The 19,509-nt window shown below is 45.2% G+C and overlaps 1 protein-coding gene across 1 annotated transcript; it reads right to left on the reverse strand.

Moving 5' to 3' along the window:
- Nucleotides 1-12,025: 12,025 nt before the first annotated feature.
- LOC119276498 (splicing factor U2af small subunit B-like) lies at nucleotides 12,026-15,145 on the reverse strand. Its single transcript, XM_037557567.1, has 2 exons — nucleotides 14,997-15,145; nucleotides 12,026-13,101 (listed from the first exon to the last, which is right to left on the reverse strand). Exon 2 carries the CDS (start codon nucleotides 13,069-13,071, stop codon nucleotides 12,226-12,228), a length of 846 nt encoding a protein of 281 aa, XP_037413464.1. The 5' UTR covers nucleotides 13,072-13,101; nucleotides 14,997-15,145; the 3' UTR covers nucleotides 12,026-12,225.
- Nucleotides 15,146-19,509: the final 4,364 nt, after the last annotated feature.

Below are 19,509 nucleotides of genomic sequence, written 5' to 3' on the forward strand. Positions count from 1 at the left end.
CATATCTACTCAAGTCGTCAGTGAGAGTGAGAACATAACGATATCCTCCGCGAGCCTCAACGCTCATTGGACCGCACACATCGGTATGTATGATTTCCAATAAGTTGGTTGCTCGCTCCATTGTTCCGCAGAACGGAGTCTTGGTCATTTTGCCCATGTGGCATGGTTCGCATGTGTCAAATAATTCATAATCGAGAGACTCTAAAAGTCCATCAGCATGGGGCTTCTTCATGCGCTTGACACCAATGTGACCAAGGCGGCAGTGCCACAAGTATGTGGGACTATCGTTATCAACTTTACATCTTTTGGTATTCACGCTATGAATATGTGTAACATTACGTTCGAGATTCATTAAGAATAAACCATTGACCATCGGGGCATGACCATAAAACATATCTCTCATATAAATAGAGCAACCATTATTCTCGGATTTAAATGAGTAGCCATCTTGTATTAAACGAGATCCAGATACAATGTTCATGCTCAAACTTGGCACTAAATAACAATTATTGAGGTTCATAACTAATCCCGTGGGTAAATGTAGAGGTAGCATGCCGACGGCGATCACATCGACCTTGGAACCATTCCCGACGCGCATTGTCACCTCGTCCTTCGCCAGTCTCCGCTTATTCCGCAGCTCCTGCTGTGAGTTGCAAATATGAGCAACGGCACCAGTATCAAATACCCAGGAGTTACTACGAGTACTGGTAAGGTACACATCAATTATATGTATATCAAATATACCTTTAGTGTTGCCGGCCTTCTTGTCCGCTAAGTATTTGAGGCAGTTCCGCTTCCAGTGACCCTTCCCCTTGCAATAAAAGCACTCAGTCTCAGGCTTGGGTCCATTCTTTGACTTCTTCCCGGCAACTGGCTTACCGGGCACGGCAACATCTTTGCTGTCCTTCTTGAAGTTCTTCTTACCCTTGCCCTTCTTGAACTTAGTGGTCTTATTGACCATCAACACTTGATGTTCTTTCTTGATTTCAACCTCTGCTGACTTCAGCATTGAAAATACTTCAGGAATGGTCTTCACCATCCCCTGCATATTGTAGTTCAACACAAAGCTCTTGTAGCTCGGTGGGAGCGACTGAAGGATTCTGTCAATGACCGCCTCGTCCGGGAGGTTGATCTCCAGCTGGGACAGGCGGTTGTGCAACCCAGACATTTTGAGTATGTGCTCACTGACAGAACTGTTTTCCTCCATCTTACAACTATAGAACTTGTCAGAGACTTCATATCTCTCGACCCGAGCATGAGCTTGAAAAACCATTTTCAGCTCCTCGAACATCTCATATGCTCCGTGTTTCTCAAAACGCTTTTGGAGCCCCGGTTCTAAGCTGTAAAGCATGCCGCACTGAACGAGGGAGTAATCATCAGCACGTGACTGCCAAACGTTCATAACGTCTTGGTTCTGTGGGATGGGTGCTTCACCTAGCGGTTCATCTAGGACATATGCTTTCTTGGCTCTATGAGGATGATCCTCAGGTTTCGGACCCAGTCCGAATAGTTGCTGCCATCATCTTTCAGCTTGGTTTTCTCTAGGAACGTGTTGAAGTTCATGTTGACATGAGCGTTGGCCATTTGATCTACAAGACATATTTTGCAAAAGTTTTAGACTAAGTTCATGATAATTAAGTTCATCTAATCAAATTATTGAATGAACTCCCACTCAGATTTGACATCCCTCTAGTCATCTAAGTGTTACACGATCCGAGTCGACTAGGCCGTGTCCGATCATCACGTGAGACGGACTAGTCATCATCGGTGAACATCTCCATGTTGATCGTATCTTCCATACGACTCATGTTCGACCTTTCGGTCTCTTGTGTTCCGAGGCCATGTCTGTACATGCTAGGCTCGTCAAGTTAACACTAAATGTTCTGCATGTGTAAATCTGTCTTATACCCGTTGTATGTGAACGTAAGGATCTATCACACCCGATCATCACGTGGTGCTTCGAAACGACGAACTTTAGCAACGGTGCACAGTTAGGGGGAACACTTTCTTGAAATTATTATAAGGGATCATCTTATTTACTACCGCCGTTCTAAGTAAACAAGATGCATAAAACATAATAAACATCACATGCAATTATATAGTAGTGACATGATATGGCCAATATCATATAGCTCCTTCGATCTCCATCTTTGGGGCTCCATGATCATCTTCGTCACCGGCATGACACCATGATCTCCATCATCATGATCTCCATCATTGTGTCTTCATGAAGTTGTCACGCCAATGACTACTTCTACTTCTATGGCTAACGCGTTTAGCAATAAAGTAAAGTAATTTACATGGCGTTCTTCAATGACACGCAGGTCATACAAAAAATAAAGACAACTCCTATGGCTCCTGTCGGTTTTCATACTCATCGACATGCAAGTCGTGATTCCTATTACAAGAACATGATCTCATACATCATAATATATCATTCATCATTCATCACAACTTCTGGCCATATCACATCACATGACAATTGCTGCAAAAACAAGTTAGACGTCCTCTAATTGTTGTTGCATCTTTTACGTGGCTGCAATTGGGTTCTAGCAAGAACGTTTTCTTACCTACGAATAACCAAAACATGATTTTGTCAACTTCTATTTACCCTTCATAAGGACCCTTTTCGTCGAATCCGCTCCAACTAAAGTAGGAGAGACAGACACCCGCTAGCCACCTTATGCAACTAGTGCATGTCAGTCGGTGGAACCTGTCTCACGTAAGCGTACGTGTAAGGTCGGTCCGGCCCGCTTCATCCCACAATACTGCTGAAGCAAGAAAAGACTAGTAGCGGCAAGCAAGTTGACAAGATCTACGCCCACAACAAAACTGTGTTATACTCGTGCAATAGAGAACTACGCATAGACCTAGCTCATGATGCCACTGTTGGGGAACGTTGCAGAAAATAAAAAAATTTCCTACGATTTCACCAAGATCCATCTATGAGTTCATCTAAGCAACGAGTGAAAGGAGAGATGCATCTACATACCACTTTGTAGATCGCCAGCGGAAGCGTTCAAAAGAACGGGGTTGAAGTAGTCGTTCTCGTCGTGATCCTATCACCGGAGATCCTAGTGCCGAACGGATGGCACCTCCGCGTTCAACACACATACGGTCAGCATGACGTCTCCTCCGTCTTGATCCAGCAAGGGGGAAGGAGAGGTTGATGATGATCCAGCAGCACGACGGCGTGGTGGTGGATGCAGCAGAACTCCGGCAGGGCTTCGCCAAGCTGCTGCGGGAGGAGGACGAGGTGTAGCAGGGGGAGGGAGGCGCCAAGACACAGGGTGCGGCTGCCCTCCCCCTGCCCTCCTTTATATAGGCCCCCAGGAGGGGCGCCGGCCCTGGGAGATGCAATCTCCCAAGGGGGCGGCGGCCAGGGGGGTGGAGTGCCCCCCAAGGCAAGTGGTGCGCCCCCCACCTAGGGTTTCCAACCCTAGGCGCAGGGGGGCCCAAGGGGGGCGCACCAGCCCACTAGGGGCTGGTTCCCCTCCCACTTCAGCCCATGGGGCCCTCCGGGATAGGTGTCCCCACCCGGTGGACCCCCGGGACCCTTCCCGTGGTCCCGGTACAATACCGAGTGACCCCGAAACTTTCCCGATGGCCGAAACAGCACTTCCTATATAGTTTTCTTTACCTCCGGACCATTCCGGAACTCCTCGTGACGTCTGGGATCTCATCCGGGACTCTGAACAACATTCGGTTTGTTGCATACTCAATATTCATACAACCCTAGCGTCACCGAACCTTAAGTGTGTAGACCCTACGGGTTCGGGAGACATGTAGACATGACCGAGACGGCTCTCCGGTCAATAACCAACAGCGGGATCTGGATACCCATGTTGGCTCCCACATACTCCTCGATGATCTCATCGGATGAACCACGATGTCGAGGATTCAAGCAACCCCATATACAATTCCCTTTGTCAATCGGTACGTTACATGCCCGAGACTCGATCGTCGGTATCCCAATACCTCGTTCAGTCTCGTTACCGGCAAGTCACTTTACTCGTACCGTAATGCATGATCCCGTGACCAAACACTTGGTCACTTTGAGCTCATTATGATGATGCATTACCGAGTGGGCCCAGAGATACCTCTCCGTCATACGGAGTGACAAATCCCAGTCTCGATCTGTGTCAACCCAACAGACACTTTCGGAGATACCTGTAGTGCACCTTTATAGTCACCCAGTTACGTTGTGACGTTTGGTACACCCAAAGCACTCCCACGGTATCCGGGAGTTACACGATCTCATGGTCTAGGGAAGAGATACTTGACATTGGAAAAGCTCTAACAAAACGAACTACACGATCTTGTGCTATGCTTAGGATTGAGTCTTGTCCATCACATCATTCTCCTAATGATGTGATCCCGCTATCAACGACATCTAATGTCCATAGTCAGGAAACCATGACTATCTGTTGATCAACGAGCTAGTCAACTAGAGGCTTACTAGGGACATATTATGGTCTATGTATTCACACGTGTATTACGATTTCCGGATAATACAATTATAGCATGAATAAAGACAATTATCATGAACAAGGAAATATAATAATAATCATTTTATTATTGCCTCTAGGGCTTATTTCCAACATCACACCCATTCATCATCAATATCTAATGGTCAATAATCCTTCTGTGTTTAATGCTGCAACCACGCGTTAAGCCACCACAATCCATCCATCTCTAATCTGCCCCGCCGTAAAAGAAAAGCCGCTGCCCGCACAACCCACGACCACGACCTCGACCTCTCGCCCCCCTCCCGCCCCTCCTCCCCCCAACGGACGCCGCGGCACGGGCGGGGGCCTCCGCACGCTGATCCTCCCGGACCGTTCGCCGCCCCGCTGTTCCTCCCGCAGCCGTTCGCCACCCGCTGTTCCTCCCGCAGCCGTTCACCGCGGGAGCCGTTCCTCCCATAGCCGTTCGCCGCCTCGCCGTTCCTCCGCTCCATTTGCCGCGGGAGCCACCGTGCCATTCCTCCCGCTCCGTTCGCCGTGGGAGCCGCCACGCCCTTCGCTGCCCAGCCGTTCCTCCCGCTCCGTTCGCCGCGGGAGCCGCCGCGCCCTTCGCCGTCCCGTCGCATGGTGGTCGGAGGGTGAGATGATTGGCTCTTGTGGGTTCGGGCATGTCTACCTCGGGATGAATCTGGACACTGTCGACCTCCTCGCAGTAAAGCAGGTGCTGGATTTTGCGATTTGGTGATCTGGTTTGCACTTTCTGCAGACTTGAAGTCATTTGTTACACTAACTCTCTCACCTTTGTTTGATTTTTTGTTCCAGCTTTGATTGGAAGCACCAACACGACCCAGGAGAAAGCCCAAGTGAGTACCACTTCCCTGACCGATCTGGTTACAAATTTAGTTCTTGAGATTTTTCTTCATATGAGGTGATTTGTGGCTTCTGTTTCTACAATTAGGCGCATATAAGATAACTCAAGGAAGAAGTGCAGCTCCTCGAGAACCTTTTGCACCCCAATATTGCAGTAAGTAGATGAAATACTATTGATTACATATCGGTTTTTTTATTTAACTTCTAGCCCGTAGTTGCTTGATATATTTTCTATGGTTTGAGATTAGGTGCACTGTATATATCTTGCTGGAGTTTGATCCCGACCCATGGCACGCTGCCAGCCAGCTCTCACCACTCCGACCTTCGCGTCGGTAACTCCTCTACTATATCCTCCTCTGCTAATTTTGTAGGTGAATAGCCTACCATTTCAATCTATGAAATATTGCTGAATTTTGTAAACTGTCAGATCATGGTACTTACATCCAATGAAATCTCGCTGAACGTTTCAACCTACAGGATCGGGTATTAGAAGGCTGATATGGATTACGCTCGACCTCTATGACTTCATTTGAGTTGATTCCTTGTGATGCAATTGACACAATTATCCTCGATACCAACAACGATCACCCTGGGATATGGGCTTCCTAATATTCTTTATTTTAATTTTTCTTACACTTATGGTACGATTGCAGTGGTTGGTTGGACTAAGTGAGGATTTGTTGGCTATAAGTTAACTGCAAATCATTTTTTGGTCAAATGGCACATGATTCTGATTAAATCATGGGATATATTTTCTTTAGGGAGAGAAGGAGGATATAATGGCATTGTGGATACATATAAGAAGACTCAACGGAAGAAGCAAAGGGAGGAATGCCAATAACAAGAGGCTGCAGCTAAAGGTCAAGACTACAGAGTTGAAGAAGAGATGTAACAAGTGCAAAGCTTGTGACCTTTTTCAAACAATAGTGGAATCCTCATGTTATCGATTTAATTTTTCTCTTAAATCAAGACTTGATGATTGTCTTCTTCACTCCACAAAGTAAGAAGCTGAAACCTCTTCAATGATGTTTCACTTCAGTCACCCTATGATGGTGTTTCAGCTTCAGGTCTCATTCCTTTAATGCCTACAAATTCAGGTATCATTCCTTTAATGCCTACAAATGGTGTTTCACTTCATTCAAGTAACAATGTTGTGATTTACTATGAGCCTATGATGCATCCGTCCAGGAGATTTACCTCTCTCCATGTAGATCTATTTGCATTGTTGTACTAACATTTCATATATAGATTTACGAACCCTGTAAAATAAGTAGTCTTATGTTTCTTCATGATGCTGAATCCCGGTGTACATGATGTAATTTTTCTTTTGCATGGTGTCTCCTTGATGTGCATCTTGAATTAATCAGATTGATATGCAACCTTGTAAACACTCTTCTTTTATTGGTTCCTTAACTTTTGCATAAAGTTGAATCAAGAAATACATTAAGTTTTATTGTTAGATGTGCTCCTATATAATTGCTATTTCTTTGTTACGATAAGTCTTGAGTGCATTTTGTCAGGTTGATATTGGAGAACTAAAAACTAACTCCAGTGCTTTGATGAATTTTGTGTTTCCTAAATAGTGTCTTGAATCTAAAATCATAAAAATATGTTGTAGTTGAGACGTGCATTGCATGTGCACACTTACTTATATGAATCAAGCCTTACATGGTTTGCTCTTTTACTGATGGACTGAGGAGATCAGAGATGTATAACAGCCGTATTGATCCAAATGACAAGTACGGCAGTGCTAACGTGCTTACCTAGAATTTTACCACATCCTAAGACTTGCAAATCTGTACAATAGGAATGTCTAGCTGTTTTCTGGTCTACAACCGTGACATGTAGTGGCATCTCTCACCACTTTTGCACATAGTGTTTAGGTATGATTATTGCATACTGTCGACAAGGGCGCGACGTTTTTCCTGATCTGATTTTTTTTCTTTTTTCTTTTGCTTACTGGTTGAGCTCGGTTTCAGCTCTTACTTGAGTAGTTGATCGGCAAGCCTGATGCAGGTGTATGGAAATTATGTAGTTCCATTAGCTCTGGAGTTGTCCAGTATACTACTGAGGCCTACATATTTTACTGATGCAGGTTGGAGGTGAACATGAACTCTGGCTATTCAAAATACCAGATATAAAATAACTGCAGCACAGACCATGTAGTTCTACAACAACCAAGGAAGAAGTCCTTTTTTTAAGCCGGCCTCAGCCAAACAATTTAAGCTTATATGTTTGCTCTCTATTTTTCGGAGGTGCGCGTACTGAAAGCGCCTATGATTCAGGGCAAAAAATCTGGACAAAGTGAAAAAACTTTGTACGAGTGGTACTTGAAGCCAGTGATAGCCCGTTGAAGGATGCTGATTGTGGCTATACAACTTCAACACCGTGCTTGCAACTCATGAGTGACAAAGTATAACATGCCGCCTTTTTTTAAGCAAGCCCCTTCAAATTATGTATGCAATATGCTAGGAAGAACTCATGACAAAGTCTTGTTTGTATGCATGTCTTAATGTATTTTCAAACTGGCTCGAGTAATGTACTCTTGCCCCCGGCATGACACCGCCTTTGCAGTTTATTCTTGTTAGCGCGTTGCTCAATTAGGTTATTCTATTTTCTTTATTCACTGTTGCTGGCATGAATTTGCCCGTGCATTTGGTCCTACCACTGGCAACAATTTAAACCTGTCAATCCAGGAAGGATATGCACATCATCGGTGCACTTTTATTTATTTTGAGTATAAATGAGTAGTTAATTTGCTAATAAATTTGTTTTCTTGTGGGTATATTCATCTCATTAGAAATGTCGTTTGTGTGGCTTTGGTCTTCCTAAATATTGTATGGGTTTTCCCTTTCCTGGTTTAGCTTTTGCCAAACAATTATTATTCTAGCGTGTGATCTACTCATGCCTATTTACCTTACCGTATAGTTTTCCATTCTAGAACACTAGACCTTTCTCCACAGCTGAGATGTTGAGATGACAAGTTTAATTCGTGTTTAATCTTTGCAGATGCAGACTAATTTTGCATCCCATATAGGTCATACAAGAATGTTAAATTCCCTTCATTTTTGTTCACGAAAGTTGCATTACAGGCGATGAGAGACTCAGGATGAGGGCAAAATGGTCTTGACCACTGGTAGACTCTTCTATCGTCTCACCATCACTCCCACGGACAGCGTTGTACTCGAGTCCAGCAATTAAACTTCTGAAGATATCATGTAGGCCGAACCCAAGAGGAAACATATTACAACTACTTTTTTAAAATATTTTTATTCATAGTTGCATCTCTGTCATGTTCACGTGGACAATGACTATACCTATTATAAGTCCTTGCAAGTTCACACAAGAAATTAGACATCCTGCATTCTTGACTACACAACTGTGATTTCTTGGATTAGGATTTCCTTGTCCTCTTGAACTTCACATGACATCATCAAAAGATAAGTGATGGGGTTTGTATTAAGCTTGACCATGAGAGATGTGGGGATCATGAGGCACACATATATTTCTAACCCCATCCCCCACCCCACATCAAATTTCTGGATCTAAATTTAGAATTCAATACTCACATGAATTTCATAGGCTACTTTGATCAAGATGACACAAGTGCACACTTAGTACTCCCTCCATTCACAACTATAAGATGTTCTAACTTTTATATGAACGGATGTAGATAGACATGTTTTAGTTAGTTGTTGTTCACTCATTTGAGTCCGTATGTAGTTCATATTGAAATACTCAAATTATAGTATTTGTGAACCGAGAGAATAGTATATAGTGAGCTTCATTTCACCCAAGAGAGCTTCTGTTACATGAAAATTAATTAATTTTCATATGAATTTGGATATTCAATACCCATATGAATTGTATAGGTTGCTTTCCTCGAGACGTGCATTGCACATGTACGTTTACTAGTGAGAAAAAAGTGTTTTATGCTACCTTGACACTTATTTGAAAAGGGTGAGATGCACAACACAAGCGAGTCTTTCGCAGTCGGTAGGTTGATTTGATAATGTTTACCTTGTACTATCTCCATGCAGGCAAAATATAATTACATTACAACATTCTAAACATATTGCATGTATTATTCATGTGCGGGCTAGGGGGTGACCATATGGTTCTTTCTTCACCATGGGTATTATCGTTATCTTTGTATCAAAACTTATTGTCTTATCTCTCCGGTGACCATATGTTAATAGCCCCTACGTGGCTTGGCGCAAATTTGGGTGTGCGTGCTACCAACTTGGTGCAACCAACTTATGAACGCTTGGCGTGATTGCCCCTTGGAGGTCCGTGTGTGCGTGGAGGCATCTCGAACGGTTGGGCGGGTGACCTAGGGAAGAAGTGGTGTGGATGTATGTTGTGACCTATTGGTGGTAGTCGATGATAGAAATGTTATCAGTTGTGGGTGTATTTCTTCCCATTAGAGGCATTGTCAATGAGTTTGTTTCAACCCCTTGACCATGGCCGCCGCTTTTGAGTAGCCAGTGCGGTATCCCCTTCCCTTGACATTTGGTATGGTGGTGACATATACTGCCCTAGGAGGAAGCCATGCCTGAAAAATGGTTGGTGCGAACAACAACAAGGTTTGAGGCTATTATTCTCTTCCTGAAGGCACTTTCTAAAAACTCTGGGTGGATGATATGCATGATGGTGCAGGTTGACATGGGGCTGGAGATTGCGGTTTGGTGACATGGGGAGGTGCTTGTAGTGGATGAGCAACATCTAGTTTTGGCATGATTGTTTTAGGCAAAGTTTAACTGAATAGTTTCCCGACTGTTAAGATTTTACATGGTTGTCTTCTAATTAATCAACACATCTTTTTTTTTTGAGGATCAATCAACACATCTCCGAAGGTTGATTTTTGGACTAGTTTTTCTTACATCACGACAATTCACTTCCTCGTATTATGAAATATTGAGAATACACTACTCTCTTTGATGATGTATTGCATGGGAGGCGACCACTAGAATAGGCAAATTAACTACATGAATATTGCATCATTTTTCATTTATATCTTCAAGAAAGAAAATTGGACTGTGGTAAAGAACTGCCCTGGATTTTCGTCTTCCTAGTGTGTCCCTCCCACACCCTCTCTTCCATGCGTACAACAACACATAAGCACGATATGAGCAAAGATTCTTCCGTTTTCGTATTTTATAGAAGTTTTATCTCCTAAATTTTTATCTCGGTTGATGATCTGCCTTCATCACTGGGGTTTTTCGCGACGGAGATCTTTGAAAGTACATCCCATGTTGACATGTTTCGATAACTTCTTCTTCGTTCACATTTTTCAAATTACTCCCACCTACTTGCCATGTTATTAGTCACCTAGTTGTCAGATTAGACTAACTTGGCTGCCATTGAACATTGATATACACCACTAAAGAATTGATTCATGGTACTTGTGTTGGTTGATGCATTATCTTACTTATTGTTAACACCTGAATACCCGTCTCTCTAGCTTTACACACTCCCCGCGTTACACTGAATAAGAATTATTCCATTTCGTTAAGACAAGACTTTGACCAACAATTACTCTTTTAATATTTGATTTATGTGATACAAAAACACTATCATAACAAAGTATTTTTAAATACAAATCCAATGACACAAATTTCATGTCATATAACCGTGTATTTATGGAGTAACTGGGTTAGGATCCTCTGCAGTACTGTACGGTGCTGTACAGTCACTATCATGTGGGACCTGGCCCCATATGTCATCGACACTACAGCACCATACGATACTGCAGAGGATCTCAACCCGGAGTAACTATTGGTCAAATGCATGTCTTAACGAAACAAAATACATCTTACTTTTAGGAATGGAGGCAGTAACATTGCACTCTTTAAGAACATACAAAATTGTTGTTCCATAACGACGATAAACATAATATGATAGCTGGTAATAACAAAAATTAACTGTTGAAACATATCAACGTAGGATCTTGTTTCGGAGTCCCGTCGAGCCAAATCCATCAGGAAAGATGGATCACTATTTGGATTAACGGCTTGTGAGATAAAACATTTTAAAATTCAAAAAAGAAACATAAGGTAGCAGATTCTTGAATGCATGTAACTTCTGTAGAAATACTACCTCCGTTCCTAAATATAAGTCTTTTTTAGAGATTTTAATATATAGATTACATACGGATGAATATAACATATTTTAGAGGGTAGATTCACTCATTTTGCTTCATATGTAGTCCATATTCAAATCCCTACAAAAAGCTTATATTTAGGAACGGAGGGAGCTTCGTTGTTAAATTGCCATTGGGCGAATACCTGAATTTTCCCTGCAAAAAATAAAATAAAATCCAAGACACTATACATAAGGTTAACACACGACACTATTGTGGAGTCATTTGCTCGTGCATAGTGTCAATCACTCCAATCTTTTTAGAGTGATGAAATTCAGATATTGGCCGGCCTTGGTGTGCTACAATGGCACATGGCCGTCGATCAAGAGAGACAAACCGTGGCCTCGCAGGAAACGAACGACCCAGTCTAAGGTGGAATCCACCCACCCACAAGGTGGAGAAGAGAATATCCTCATCATCCACGGCTAACAGTGTTATATGATACTGTACCGATAGCAAAGACATTCCAATCAAACAGAAAGGAACCGAAGTGCAACGAGCACCGTTCGCACCACTTCCAGGCAGCAAAGTTAGAAGAGCCAGCGTCAGAAAAATGGGAAACAACTAGTAGGATTAAGTTCGAAGTAGCTAAAATGTAAGTTTCCGGCAGCACACTAGTGACAATTTCAAAGTCTCTGGGTGAAGTCACCTAAATTACAGGAACAGAAAAGCAAATCAAGCATAGTAGCAACTACAGAACGAAATCCAATATATAGAAGAACCGCACAAGACGCACCCAGACGACCCTTACTTCGCCTCCCTCTCACGATTCCACTGTTCGATCTTGGCCCTGCGCTCCTCGCTGTTCTCCCTCACAGGGCTTCTTGCCCGCCTCGGAGGGCTGCCTCCATACCTACGCCTTCCCCCATCGTCATGCCTTTCATGCCTACTGCTCCCACCCCTCCGTCCACCGCCGCCGCCGCCACCACCACGACGGAAATCATCACGGCCACGATAGTCATCACGGTCATGACGCTCTCTCCTATGGTGTGGGCTTGGGCTGCGGCTCCTTCCTCGTTGCGATCTCCTATAGCGCCCAAAGAGTTTCTTCCTGAGATCCTTACCTATCTGCTTCACATGCATGAAATTGCAGTGCCCACCACGAGTGCAGGTGTTCTCCTCATACTGCCTGCAGGTCGCTTCACGGAAGTCCGTCACAGGAGAGAAGTCAACAATTATTAGGCGACCAGAGTAAAAGCGTCCCTGAAGGGCGGTATGAGCTGCTGCTGCCTGATCTTCCTCTCTGAACTGGACATACACATTGCCTATCATGTGATCAGAAAGGTTGTCACAGACGTTGAGGGTCTCAATCTCACCAAACTTGCTCAGTTCCTCAAAGATATCCTCATAAAAATCTTCAAAATGCTCCTGCATCTTGCGGGGATCTATCGGCTGGCCTTGAGCATCAACCCCAGGGGTAATCATATCAGGGCGCTGATACATGTTCATGAGCACAATAGTAGGTGATATGGTTGGCCTGTTATGGATGCGAGAGCAGCGATCGCCATGACGACAAGCTCCAATCTTGAAGTAAAATGGACAGTTGACCCTGTCTTTCTCTGTACCAAATATCGAAGCCAAGTGTTCCGCCATTGTTTGATATCAGTCAAGCTGACCACAAGCCTGCAAAGTCAAATATTTAGTCATCAAAACACATGTTAGCAGTGCTCCGGTATGCATAAGGCTCTCAGTCTTCAAAAGAGTAGCACCTTGCATAATCAGCCTTTAAATTAATGTCTACATGTTTCATAGATTGCTACCTAAAACTAATTAAACCATGATTTGTTTCAAAACTTACACGGAATAAAAGTAGACGCGAAACAGTGATCAAAATTTCTGATGTTGCAAGAGCTGCTAGTTGATGCAAGAGAAACAGAAGGGAAAATTGTACTCCCTCCGTCTCATAATGTAAGACGTTTTTTGACACTAGTGTAGTGTGAAAGAACGTCTTAAATTATGGGATGGAGGGAGTATATGCCAGATTCTAACCCATGTAATCTCACCGAAGAAAAATGCCTTGTGCACAACTAGTCTTAACAGGTTCTATCTATTTCAGAAACTGCGTTTCAGATGTTTTTCTAAGTGGATGAAGCTCTAATAGCACGCCATACTTTTATTTACTATCTTTAACATTACAGATTGGCAACCAGTACTTGGAAGGACTTCAATTGAGCATCAAAGATTATTTTCTAAGGAGGAGCAGCTAGGGCCTGCAGTACAAAGCATAACAATCACACATTCTTGCAAGACAACACTAATCCATACTGCGTCTTATGACCTAACTCAAAACAGTTAATATTGAAACATGCAGGATATACAAAATAAATCATACACAGGGTTACAATGTTTTTCGAATGAAGCCATTATTTGGCCTAAAATCCGAACTGCGTTCAGATAGTAAAAAGCAAACAACAAAACCCTGCAACTGGATAAACAAGATAAATTTTCAAACTAAGATGCTTAGTGCCTCTGTCCCTGCAACTGCAGAAGAGCCCACAAAACCAAAAGGCACAAACAAAGCAACTTTTTGTGTCGCACATGAATACTTCCTTCTCAGGTAGCCCATGCTATATCCGTCCAAAAAGAATTCTATTTCGTCCATTTAAAAACCTAATCTGCACACCATTTTAGATCATTAAATCGGTGAAAAAAGGTCCAGGAAATATACTACTATCCAGAATACTATAGTACAAAGATGTGGAGCACTTTGATATATGTATAATTAGAGCAGAGTACATGCTTAACCCACAAAGGAGCAAAATAATAATATAAATAACATAATTTGCTGTCATGCTGGGTGAAAATTCTGGTCTCGCATTTCAGAGACTATCATAGCCAGTGCCACATATATGAAACGAGCCACAAGATTGGTCCAGTAGTTGGAGTCTCGGAGAATTATTTGAAACTTTGCAAGTTTTTCCCCTAATAATACAATAAAATTAGTCATGACCAAATGATATGCTTTGACATAAAAATTATTATGTGATTGAGAAGTTATCTCTTACAGCACCTTGGTGTGCAAGGTATATCTCTCCTACACCGCGAGCTGGCTAGTACAAAAGAAGGGACACCTCCCAGACAGCTGCCGGGCAAGGTTTGCGTGCAAAGCAAAATTATGGTTGTTATCACTAGCAACACAACTGATACATACTAGTTTCATGTCCAACCATCGAATTTCTGTGTTGCAAAGAAGAGAAAATTGATGAGGGGTGGTTCAACCCGCGATTTTTCTACCCCACGGTTGCACCACCAGACGCAAAGGTATTATCATACCCCCAGCTACATACCCAAAACGAGGGCCTACAACGAGATGAAAATTGAACGGGGGTGGTTCGGCACGCGGATTCGCGAGGTCGGGACAAGATCCTCTACACGGATCTAATTTTTCCTACTTCCTGGAATCCAAAATCGAGAGTAGGAATCGGCAGATTCGCGGGGTCGAATCCAAAAAGGTCGCGTCGAGATCTGGTAAAGCGAGGGGAGAAGGGTTAGGGTTTTAGAGGGGAGGAGACGCGCACCTGTGAAGCGACGAGTCGGAGGAGGGTCGTCGACAGCTGCGCTCGCACCGACGAGAGAGAGAGAGAGGGAGGGTGGGGGGACGAGCGAGCGGCGTTTGTGGCGGCTCGATGAGGCGTCCCGTCCCTATATACCGCCCACTCTGCGTGGAGAGTCCTGTACCGGCCCGATTTATTCGAGTCCCTTGGACACTCCTGGACCGGCCCGGTTTATTCGAGTATGTCGACGGGTCGGACTGTCGGTTTCGGACAGGATTTAAAAGGCAAAACTTTTATGGGCTTCGATGCGGTGATTCTGCCCACACGACCACATTGAAGCCCGGGTATTTCCACTGTTCAAATCAAAAGAAAAAGAAGCTTCTTCGGGATCTGATGCAGAACCAATCCAATCCATACCGCTATGTAGACGACAAATTGATGACTTTTGGTTTTGGATACATGACAATGTGTAATAATAATATTTGCATTAATAATTGTATTTTTTGAACATCAGTACAGACGCGAGCGCTCATACATACGCGCATACACTCACCCCTATGAAGGCACGCACGCACACCCTACCCCTATGAGCGCCTTTGATAGACCGAGCCGCCATGTCATCTTGAAATTTACAAAGTCACCGTAGGCACTTCGTCGTCGACGGGAACGTCCCCTCCCACTGAAAGCGCATCGCCGGAAATCCTGAAATAAATCCAGCAATAATGCGAGCATCACGACTTGAATCCTGGTGGGATGGGGATACCACTGTCAGGGAGATTTCGGGGGCCCGGGGCGAAAATAAAACTTTGGCCTGTTAATACTCGTAATAATATGTGGATTGCATATGCATACAGTCATGTCTCGGCACATAATACATGAGTAAATCTCTAAAATAATGTTTTGGAACTTTGGGTCCTAAAATGCACAAAGACAAAAATAGGAAGTACATAATATAGATAAAATGAGTTTTTTTTATTGCACAATAGTTTAAAGCTCTTGAATTTGCAATGATGTGAGTGAATATACATGCAATCACATAAGACAATTTGTAAGGGCTTTAAACTCAAATCTATTGAAAATAAATGTGTAGCCAAAATACCGCAAAAATTCTATGAAAATATCTCATTTCAATCCAAGAAAATTTCAGCACTAAAGTTCTGCAATTTACTAAAAGTAACAGTAGCTTCACCATTGGTTACGAGCATGTATACCTCACAAATTGCTGAATTTCAGAACGGTAATACGATACACATCGGTTGATCGGTAATCTGGGGCTTGGCCATGACGCGATGTGGAATGGACGGGCGTCTGGCGGGAGGCACTTGGCCATGCGGTCTGGCCGTGCATGCGCGTGTGCGCATGGAGACTGGAGTCTCGCGAGAGGAGTTCGTCGGCGTCCGTGCATGGGTACTCGCGATCGGAGCGCTGGGTCTGGTGGAATTAGGGATAAGTAGCGATCTTTTTAAGATAGTAGTAATGTTGTTAGAAAAAAAGAAGACTCTAGCGATCTTGTTGTTGGAGAAAATGCTCGCGATCTAAACGAAAACAAGGCAGGCCCCGTGTACCGGGGCTATCTACGTGATTGCTCTCCTAATGAGAGAAGAGCGTCCAGATGCGACGAAGGACGCGGGCTGCTAGCTAGACCTGGGATTTTTTCACGATCTGTACTTTGGGCTATGTGCACCTAGCCAGGGGAGGGGCCACTTGAATGTCGGGGGCCCGGGGCGGCCGCCCCTTCCGCTCCCCTCAAAACTGGCCCTGACCACTATCTCTCTAACCATCAAATCACGGGTTGGTTCGCACATTAATAATTGTATTGCTCATATGCCATAGCATATATAGAGTACATGGGCTGCGAGATCTCAACCGTATACGCTATACAAGAATTGGGAGATATCGCTAAGCTAGGAAGTAAATACAAGAGATCCTAGCCGTCAGATATACATGCAATAACAACCATGCTCAACCCTCCCCTCTTCCCGCAGTCGATACGTCACTGGTGATGAATAAACTGGACCAAAACTCCTCAAATGTAGTCGTCGGTAACCCCTTTATCATGACATCGGCAAACTGCTGCGTGGTGGGTACGCGCAGGACACGGACGTGTCCGAGAGCCACCCGCTCACGCACGAAGTGAATACAAGCTCAATGTGCTTCGTGCGGCGATGATGAACGGGGTTGGCGGAGAGATAAACGACGGAGACGTTGTCGCAATACACCAATGTAGCGCGAGCCCCGTCGTGATGTAGCTCCTGAAGAAGTTGCCGGAGCCAGGAATACTCAGCAACGGCGTTGGCCACATCCCGATACTCAGCCTCAGCGCGGGAGCCTGATACCGTGGGTTGTCGCTTGGACGACCAGGAGATGAGAGAGGGGCCAAGGTAGACGCAATAGCCAAAAGTGGAGTGACGAGTGTCTGGACAGCCGACCCAGTCAGCATCGGAGTAGGCAAGCATGTCTATGGAGGAGGATGTTGTGAGGCTGAGACCAAGAGCATAGTGTCGCGGATATACTGAAGGACCCGCTTCACCAGGTTCCAGTACTGTCTCTAGGAGCGTGCATATGAAGGCACACCTACTGCACGACGTAGTGTAAATCCGGTCTGGTGAGTGTCAAGTACTGGAGTGCACCCACGATGGAGCGATAGAACGATCCGTCCGATGCGGGAGAGCCGCCAAGCGTATAGAGCTTAGCCTTTGTGTCAATAGGAGTGGCAATAGGCTTGCAGTTAAGCATGTCGGCGCGCTCAAGGAGCTCATGTGCGCACTTCTGCTGATGAAGGAAGAAGCCGTCAGAACGCCGAACCACCTCGATACCGAGGAAGTAGTGGAGTGGCCCCAAGTCCTTTAGGGCGAACTTGGCGCTGAGCCGAGCGGTAAGCTGTCCAAGAAGCTCAGCCGAGGATGCCGTGAGGATGATGTTGTCCACATAGAGGCGAAGGTATGCGGTGCCATGGTCGTGATGGTACATGAACAGTGAGGCATTGGAGCAAGTAGCTCAGAATCCCATCTGCTGAACAAAGGTGGCGATGCACTGGTACCAGGTCCTCGGCGCCTGCTTCAACCCGTACAGAGAGTGGGAAAGCAGGCACACATGATCGGGGTGAGTGGCATCGACGAATTCGATGGGCTGCTCCCAGCACACCTGTTCGTCAAGATGGCCATGGAGGAAGGCATTGGAGACGTAGAGCTGGTGCACCGGCCAGGCACGGGACACCGCAAGTTGTAGGACGGTATAGATCGTGCCCGGCTTGGCAACCGGAGTGAAGCTGTCGGTGAAGTCTACTCCAGCGCGTTGCTAGAAACTGCGAACGACCCAACGAGCCTTGTCCTGCTCAAGGGTACCATCAGAGCGTGTCTTGTGGGGAAAGACCCACTTCTCGCTAATGATATTAGCATGATGGTGACGCGGGACCAGCTGCCACGTACGGTTGCGTTGCAACGCGTCGAACTCCTACATGGCAGCGTGCCAGTGAGGGCCACGAAGGGCCACACGGGAGGATGATGGAATCGGCAAGGGCAAAGATGTCAAAGCAGCGCACAAGTACTGCTCGGAAGGGTACCGCCTACTCGAACAGAGGACCCAGGTACGGGCCTGAGTCGTGACCCCAGGCCGAGACGCCGGGGCGGGCGGCTGCATGAGAGCCGCGTTGGTCAGTGAATACGTGTCCGGACCCGACGAGGCTAATGTAGATAGGCCTGGTAGGACAGCGCGGGAGGACGTATCGGAGGCGTCCGAGGCTGCCGAAACTGCACCCGAGCTGGCATGGCTCGACAGGGCAGCTGGGCTGGTGGATGTCAGGGCAGCTGCGTTCGGAGAAGGCACAGAGAAGCCAAGAGCAGGCAGGTGCCCTCCATGGGGCTGATGTGGCATCGGTGAAGGTCAGTGGATGGTACCTACTAAAAAGGAAACACTTTATCATCAAAATACACGTGTCGCGAGGTGATCACCCGGTGAGAGACCGGATCATAGCATCGGTAGCCCTTGGTGTCGGGTGGGTAACCGAGGAAGCACTGGTACGTGTCGATGCTATACAAACGGTTTTAAACCCCTTTCCGCAACGACATTTGGAACCAACGCCAACTGAGTGTGGGCAATAGGGGGGCCCTTCCCACACGACCCAGAAACCGTCGGGGATATGCCCTCCTGGCACACACGCTCGGCAAAATGAGGTCGTGTGCGACCGGCGAGCGAGAAAATATGGTTATACGTACAATAGTGCTAAAAAACAATTATACATGCGAAATCATTTCCGGTCGTAAGTACATCCCACATAGTCAGCCCCCGCTAAACGTTTCCGTCCGTATGTACATTCCACACAGTCCATCCAAGGAATACGTTTACATTAGTATGTACAACCCACACAGTTAATCCAAGAAATACCAAACATTTGCGATGCGCACAACATCACAAACAGTCAATAATTTCGAAGCGTGTGTGATAAGGTGACTATCGCAAACATTTAATAAGAAAGAACTATGTGCGATGCTGTTGTTAATCGCACACGTTTTTTCTTGGCTGATCATGTGTGCAGTGG

This window comes from Triticum dicoccoides, chromosome 3B, assembly GCF_002162155.2.
Source record: "Triticum dicoccoides isolate Atlit2015 ecotype Zavitan chromosome 3B, WEW_v2.0, whole genome shotgun sequence".
NCBI classification, from domain to species: Eukaryota; Viridiplantae; Streptophyta; class Magnoliopsida; order Poales; family Poaceae; genus Triticum; species Triticum dicoccoides.

Coding starts and splice junctions, on each gene's coding strand:
- LOC119276498 (XM_037557567.1), bottom strand. CDS start 13,071: ATGGCGGAACACTTGGCTTCGATATTTGGTACAGAGAAAGACAGGGTC.